At 35.5% G+C, this 8,646-nt stretch overlaps 1 protein-coding gene across 6 annotated transcripts in view; it reads right to left on the reverse strand.

The window, feature by feature from the left end:
• Phka1 (phosphorylase kinase regulatory subunit alpha 1) overlaps positions 1-8,646 on the reverse strand; it is a 127,612-nt gene that overhangs the window by 108,766 nt on the left and 10,200 nt on the right. For all 6 annotated transcript variants that reach the window (XM_031365998.1, XM_031366010.1, XM_031366001.1 and 3 more), the window contains exons 5-6: positions 4,217-4,299; positions 452-532 (exon numbers count right to left, since the gene is read on the reverse strand). In XM_031365998.1, the coding sequence (XP_031221858.1) occupies positions 452-532; positions 4,217-4,299 (164 nt within the window). The remainder of the gene's footprint in view (positions 1-451; positions 533-4,216; positions 4,300-8,646) is intronic.

Raw genomic sequence — 8,646 nt, forward strand, 5'->3', positions numbered from 1 at the left:
CTCCTGCTGTCATATTCTATACATTCTTACTCTTTCTAGAGAAAAGAAGAGCCAGTAGGCTGAAAAGACATGGCCAAGTGGAAAGGTAATGACGATATGAGAGACAGAGGATGGAGGACTGTGAGGTGGCTATCTGATACCGAGCTAAGGCGATTGGAGTATAGGGAGGGAAAGAGCTTCCCTTAGTTTATACAATAGCAAAAATGGTGAATACAGTTTAAAATTTGTTGTTCTTATATGATACATAAACAGAGACTTGCCTTAAAAGCCATATGATTCAAATTTGATACTTATGAAAAGTTTTAAAATTATATATTCATAGTTTCATGGAAGATCCTGACTTTTGTCTGTGGTTTAAAGAACAACTTCATCAGTCATCATGTGTATTAAGATTTTATTTATGACTAAATTCCATTGACAAGACTTGGTAAAAATAAGAAAGAAAATATACCTTGGCCATTCCAACTGAACTTGCATTCAATTCTGAGATGCCTTGGTTTGTCTTATCTCCACGTTCCCATATCCCAAAGTCCTAGCAAAAAATAATCAAGATATAACTAATTATAATCAAATCATAACCACTAAACATTCATTAGATGTATAATCCTTGAATAAAATAAACATTAACAGTAGCAAATTTTCTACATACACACTCACACATGCATGCCTCTGCATAGGCTATTAAGGAACAGATGATGACCTAAGTTAAGTTGGGGCCTCTAAGAAGTTGGGAGTCTCTTCAACACTTAATAAGGGAGTCTAAGAAATTGAACTCAGATCATCTAGAAACACTTCCCAAGTTTTCCCTAAAGGAGATTCCCATGAAGTTTAGCACATGAAGGCTAAGCAGCAGCAGGTATTTTTATATGAAACTTATATTCTAATCTTAATCTCTTGATACTTAAAATGTACAATATATGTATTATCTTCCTTGATGCTTACTTTTTAAAAATATGCTTTTTATTTTTATTTTCTGTATATTGGTGTTATGGCTACATGTATATCTGAATAAAGGTGTCAGAATCCCTGGAACAGGAGTTACAAACAGTTGTGAGCTACTGTGTGGATGCTGAGAATTCAACCTGGCTTCTCTGGAAGTGCTCTTAACCAAGCCATCTCTCTACCCTTAGTCTTCACATTATACAGATGATGAAACTAAGTTACAAGAAGGACAGTAAGTAACTCACCCAAGGTCAAATAGTTGATAAGTGACAGAATCCAGAGTACATTCTAAGGAATGTCACTCCAAAATCTACTCTTAGTCATAGCTATAAACATCCCCCTTGGCAACATAAAAATATTTAAAATTAATTTTAATACCTTTTTATTTTTAAAAAACTTCAGAATTATACAAAATTGCAAAAATAGTACAATAAGTCCCTAACACCTTTGACTTAGTTTTATCTAATGTTAACACTGAACATAACCACAGTACAACTGCTAAAGCTAAGGACTCACCTCAACTAAGCAACTGAGTAACTATGGACTTCATGCCTATACTTCTCAAGAGCTGAAATTTTAAATGTACACAACCACGCCTGACTAGTGCTTTTTATATATTCCAAGATTCAATTTCATTCCTGCCATGTCTCCTTAGTGACTTCCAGTCAATAGTGCTTTCTCAAATCTTGTCCTTTGTTACCTTGACACTAAGTAAAAACTACTGAAAGCCAAACAGTTTGGTTAGCACTGGCATTTTCCATTTTATGTTTCTCTTTTTCATTAGCAAATACGTTGAGAGTCAGTTCAATAGTATATAAATATATCACCAGGGAGGGCTGCTCCTGGTTGCAATCCCAAGATGAGACACTATCTCAGAAAAACAAGATGATCATGCGAATAGCTTGCTGCTCCTTAAACAACCATCCACGGATTCAGCATTCTGCCTTAATTGCTTACAGTATGTATAGTTTTGATGCTGATTTTGATCTATTTTCCTTGTTACTTCTATGGTCATTAATTATAATCCTTCTCTAAGGAAGGTAGTCCATTATTCTTTTTTTTTCAATTGTGCATTTATTGGGATGTGTATGTATGTTTGCTGGTTTATGATGGAATGCTATCATTATTTTGTTGCCTACATTGTTAATTGTTCTAGGTTTAGCCACTGGTAGGCTCTTAGTTATGATATTTTTCTAGTGTACTTTTGACATTCCCTGTTCCTCACTGAATAATTCTGCAGTGTTTAGTATTACAAGATGCTTCTATCTCAACTTTGAATATGTATTTAGGTGGGTGTAATGGCACACACTTTTAATCTCAGTACTCAGGGGAAAGAGGTAAGTAGACCTCTGAGCTCACATTCAGACTGTGGTGCAGTATGCTTATAATCCCAATACTTGGGAGTCAGAGGCAGACAAATCTTTAAGTTTCAGGTCATCCTGTCTGCAGAGCAAATTCTAGGACAGCCAGGACTATACAGAGAAACCCTGTCTTAAAAAACCAAACCAAACCAAACCAAACTAAGCCAAACCAAACCTACATTGAGATTTCATCTCATCCCATTCAGAATATGTATCATCAGAAAAATAACTAACAACAAATGTAGGAAGACATTACACACTGCTGGTGGGCATGTAAATTAGTCCAGCATTATGAAAATCAGTATGGGAGTGGCCTTTAAAAATTAAAAATAGATCTGCCATGTGATCCAGCTATACCACTTCTAGAAATAGACCCAGTGGAATCTAAATCAACATGTTACAGAGACCTGCACATCCACGCTTACTACAGCACTAGTTATAAAAGCCAAGTTACAGAAGCAGACCGTATGTCCATCATAAAAGAAATGGGTAAAGTTTCATATACATATGCATGGAAAAATGAACATTATCAAAAGTGATAAAAAGCATTTTAAAAGTAGTATCTTTTAAAATTACAACAGTTAAAAGTGAAAAAAAATGCAGATGGAGATAGAATTCAGTGTTAGAATACCTGCCAGCCATGCGTAAAGTCCTGTCTAATCCTAGTACCACAAAAAGAAAAGAAAAGAGGTATGTTAAATATAAGGGGGTTAGTCAGTAACAATGGAAAAATAGGAAACGCACAATCGGGGATGACTGGAGTATTTGTCCAGTCTTAGAGTGATTCTAGCTGGCTTGGACCTTGCTATACAGACCAGGCTAGCCTCAAATTCACAAAGATCCACCTGCCTCTGCCTCTCCCAAATGCTGAGATTAAATAAAGGCTTATACCACCATGCCCAGGCTTGTGTACATTTTCTATGAGACTTCTTCTACTAACCATTAGGCATTTTAAATTTATTCATTTTTTGCATGGCTTAATAGTTCATTATTTTTTATTGTTGAACAATATTACCTTTTATGAACATACTGCAATTTGTTTATCCAGGTACTTGTTCATGGGCATTTGGATTATTTGAAGTTTGGGAGATTATAAAGAAAGTCTCAATGAACAACAGCAACAAAAACCTTCATATAAGACTAAAAGAAAAAATGCATTTCTGTAGTGTCTAATACAACATTTTATACAGAGAAAATATTATAGATGACATTTAAAATGAACTATTTCATCCGGTAGTTCATATGGGAAAAACCTTTTTGAATAGTAGATTCTAAATCAATACATCATCAACAAAAAATGAATGAATTTTATTTGTATACAGCCAAATGGCCCATAACATCACTCACTTATCATGCTTCTTTTAAAGGTTTCAACTAAAATAAGACCGTAAGAAGCTAGGGATATACCTCAGTTGGCTGAATGTTTGCTAGGGCTCGAATCCTAACACCACATAAAAAGGGTCATGGTAGCTTATGCCTGTAACTCCAACACACTTGGGAGGGAGAGGCAGAAGAATCAGAAGGTTAAGATCACCCTCATGTAGTGAGTTCAGAATCAGCCTGGGCTAGAGATGCTCTAATAAAATATATTCAATGAAAATAGTAATATAATAAAACGACTACAGTTTAGTCTCATTGCCAAGCACCCACCATGATGTATAAAATTTGAAAGAAATGAAAGCACAGCATTTGTATCCTCTTTATCTCTGTAACACATTGATGACAAGGCAAGCTGGGGAATGAAGATCTTGGTAAAGAAATTGAAAATAGTTTTGTCATGAGCATTTTTGACTCGTTCATTATAAGGGTCAGCATTATAAGAAGAAATGAGTTGTTCGGTGTTTTAGAAACAAAACCACTCTATGTTTAAGTTCATTCTATAAGTACTTACATAACATAACATAAGTACTTACAGCAGTTTTATATGCAGCTTCAATGTAAAACACAAGGTTCTGTATAAAATTGACTTCGTCTAGGCTGTGGATGATATGCAGGCCTGACAGGAAAAGACAGTTAGTTGGTTATCACTGCAGGGCCCCCAGAATGGAAATGACTCAGTGAACTCTGCTTCAATCAACTTCACTTCAATTGCCTTTACTTATCTGGCTAGCTCAACTAGCTTTTATCAGTCTTCCATGTATGTTTATAAACTGAGATAGACTTAGCATAGAACTTATTATATAACTCATATAATGGTTTTTATTGTATGTACAGTATATGTCCATTACTATAATCAATTTTGGGACATTCATTACCACAAAAAGGAATTCTTTACTCATTGGGCATTCATATAAGCGGAGAAGTATAACATATGCAGCTTTTATATCAGCGTTTGTTCATTAAACATAATATTTTGGAGCTCCCTTTGTGTTGTGGGATGCACCAGCACTTCCTTTATTGCCAAAAAAATTGAATTGTGTACATATTTAAATTATCCAATCATCAGGCAATAGACATTGGGTTGTTTCTACTTTGTAGCTATCATAAATAATGCTGCTATAAATATTCATGTATACCTTTTTCTGTGTATGGGCATATTTCCATTTTTCTTTAGTTTCTATATAGTTAGGAGAGAAACTGCTGGATCATAGGCTAATTCTATATTTAAGCCTCTGAGGCATTGCTAGACTGCTCTCCAAAGTAGCTGTATCATTTTATATTAAATTATTTATTAATTAATTTGTGTGTGTGCATGCCTTGGTACATGAAGTCAGGACAACTGACGGTAGTTGGTTCCCTCCCTCCACCATATGGGCCCAGGTATTGCATTCAGGTTGTCAGACTTACTAGCAAGCACTTTTTTACCTGCTCTCATTTTACATTTCCCAGAGCAGTGGACCAAGGTTTCAATTTTTCTATATCTTCAGCAACACTTTTTAATCTGTTGTCTTGATTCCTGCCATTCTGGTGTGGCTTAAGTGGTTTTTACAGTGATTCAAGTTAATATTCCTCTAATGATTGGTGATACACAGCATTTTTTAATGTGCTTAATGGTTATTTATACAAACTCCATAGAGGAAAATCAGTTCATATCCTCTAGCCACTTTTTATAAAATGAAATGAGTTTTTGTTTTGTTTTGTTCTTTATTTTTTGGTGTATGAGTGTTTTTGCCTACATATATGACTATGTGCTTCATGTATGCTCTGTCTGTTGAGTCCAGAAGAAGGCATCATATTGCCCGGAACTGAAGTTACAGATGGTTGTGACCTGTCATGTGGGTGCTATGAATTGGACCCACATCTCTGGAAGAGCAGCCAGTGCTATTATACACTGAGCCATCTCTCCAACCAACTCTAACCATTTTAAAGGAGGCTATTATTTTTTTCTTTTCTTTTTCTCTTTTGTTTTGAGACATGTCATCCTATGGCCTTAAATTTGAGATCCCCACACCTTTGCCTTCTACTTGGTTTATAAACATGTACCACCCCAACATATCTGACTTAATTATCCTGATAATGAATTATGAGAATTCTTTCTACTAGATATAAATAGATTATATACGATTTGCAAATAATTCCTTCTATATCTATAGGTTGATTTTACATACATATACACTACACACATATACACATACATACATCATATATATACACACATACTGAAAAAGGGTGGGTTTTTGGTTTTTTTTAAATGGGGTCTCATAGGTTAGCATCAAATTTGCTATTTGGCTGAAGATGACCTTCACCTCTGGATCTTCCTACCCCTACGCCCCAAGTGCTAGGATTACAAGTGGACATCAAACTATACACAGATTCTTTTGTACTTTCTTGAATGGCTCCTTGATGTTATTTTTGGTAAATTCCAATTATGATTTTTTCCTTTAGCTGTTTATGCATTTGCATCACATCCAAGAGAACTTTCCCTCCTGTTTTCTTTTACTGTTATTTGTTTATTTTGTTTCTGGTTTTTTGTTTTTTTTTTTTTTTTTTTTTTTTTTTTTTTTTTTTGAGAAGAGTCTCATGTATCCTAAGATGGCTTTTAACTCACTATGTAGCCAGTCCTGGCTTTGGACTCCCAATCCTCTTGTTTCCACCTCTCAAGCACTGGGATTACAGGTGTGTGCTACCCACCCCCTCGTCCTCCCTTTTACCCTTTCTCCTCCATTCTCTTTTCAACCTTTTCTCTCTTTTCCTCTTCCTCCTTTCTATGTCAGGGTCCTGCTATGTAGCCCATATAGCCTCTAATTCATAATCCTCCTGTCTCTGCCTCCTGAGTGCTGGGATATAGGTGTATACCACTATATATTTCTATTTTCTTGTTCCTTTGCATCTAAATTTTTAGGTTGAAAACTGGGTAGTATTATATAGTTAGTATGTTGTGAGAAGGCTAGATCCTGAGACTCTCTTCTCTGGAGACTGTTTTTGTTTATTTAGAAGTTTGACTGAACTAATTCAGTATAATCTATTCCCCCATAACATGTAGCCTCTGGTAGTCCTCAGAAGACACAGTCTTAGGAACATGCATTGTCACCCTAAGATGTTGCTGTTATTGGAGCTCATTAACAATTTCTTTCCAAGATTTAGTAGATGCCCGTCTCTGCTGGTATCAAGCTACACCCCCCACCCCTAATTTCAACTGATTGCATAATGGTTTTGTAGAATCCCCCAAAATATTTTTCTCCATCATTTTAAACAATTAAATTCAGGTCCTTTCTGGTACAATCTTTGAGTCAAGTCTTTGATACTTGTTCTAACACTTAGAAGGACTCCTCAGCTTTCTTTGGATTTGTTAAAATTTCTAGCTAATCTTTCTCTTAGTTTCTTGCTGTTACTGAATGAACAATTAACTTCATCTCAATTATTTAGGCGTGTTTTTACTAAGACCTACTTTGATGTGTGTGGCTGTTTTTCCTCCATGATATCTGTGTATCATGTATGTGCAGTGCCTGCAGAGGACAGAAGGGACATAGAATCCCCTGGAACTGGAGTTACAAATGGTTGTGAACCATCATGTAGATGCTGAGACTCAAGCCCAGATCTTCCAGAAGAGCAGCGCTCTTAACTGCTGAGCCACCTGTCCAGCCTTTCATCATAATTACTAAGAACCAAAATCTACATTTAATTTTCTCACACTTCCTTTGAAAAGGCAATTTTCTTCAGAAGAGCTAAGGAGCTTAGCTTTTACAGCAACACACTAAGCTCTGGAGTCATAGCTTTTGATCTTCCCAGATTGCATATTCCAGTGTAGGATGTCTGCTTCAGTCAAGAAGTCAATGACACAGTGGTCTCACTCTGCTCTGTCTAAAGGAGATTCAACTTCATAAGTCTCTGGGATAGTGGGTTAAGCTGAGACCAGATACCTCAGTCTCTCAATGTTTTTAATAATTAGGTTTTTTTGGAGTGCTTCTCTACTTACTACATATCCTTTTGAACAATATCCAATGAACAATTTCAAAGCATTGGTTTGTTCTTAAATTTTCAGCATTTTTGACTGTTTTGCTGGAGCTCTTCATGCCACTATTCTATAAATTACATTCAATTTCTGCCTAAATCTATCTTCATTAAGTATTCAAAAACAATCAAGTTATTGCTAGTTCTCTATGAAGATCTTTTATATTCTTTTCACCAGTTATATATAACAAAGTTGCTTTTCAACTTCAATCTAAACAAAACTTGTATTATTTATTGCTAAAGTATTTCACTGACCTCTTTACTACTCTTCTACCTTAATTTTGTTCTTCATCTAATCTAGCTCATCCAACCTATCTTCCTGCTACTAGAATGTCCCATCCCTTGATTATCTACAGCAAATGTCTCTACTGGTTGCAGAATATAATTCTAAAATATTTAGCATGCTATAAAAGTCCCCATGAAACATTTTAATCTATTTTTGCTTCCATTTTGAGGAATCATATTTAAAAACCATCAGGAATAATAGTCAGTGCCTGCTTTAAAGAAAAAAAGCTAGGTGGTGGTGGTGGTGCATGCCTTTAATCCCTAGCACTTGGGAGGCAGAGGCAGGCGGATTTCTGAGTTCGAGGCCAGCCTGGTCTACAGAGTGAGTTCCAGGACAGCCAGGGCTACACAGAGAAACCCTGTCTCAAAACACACACCCCCAATTTTTTAAATTTAAAAACTAAAAATGGTAAACAGCTTTCAGAGTTGGAATACAAGTATTATACAAAATTCAAAATAAAATGAAATTATAACTACCATTCTACTTAAAGAAATAAAACAATTTATATTTGTTGTGGAAGAAAATTCTCCTCCATAAGGAGATTAATTGGATGGTCAACTCATAATTTTGCAGAAAGTTTATTCAGACTCTAGGCTGTATTCTAAAAGAAAAAAGCTAAGGAGTTTATCACCAAACATTTATTTGCTGAGAGAGAGAGAAAGAGAG

The sequence above is a fragment of the Mastomys coucha genome, chromosome X, assembly GCF_008632895.1.
Source record: "Mastomys coucha isolate ucsf_1 chromosome X, UCSF_Mcou_1, whole genome shotgun sequence".
Taxonomy (NCBI): domain Eukaryota; kingdom Metazoa; phylum Chordata; class Mammalia; order Rodentia; family Muridae; genus Mastomys; species Mastomys coucha.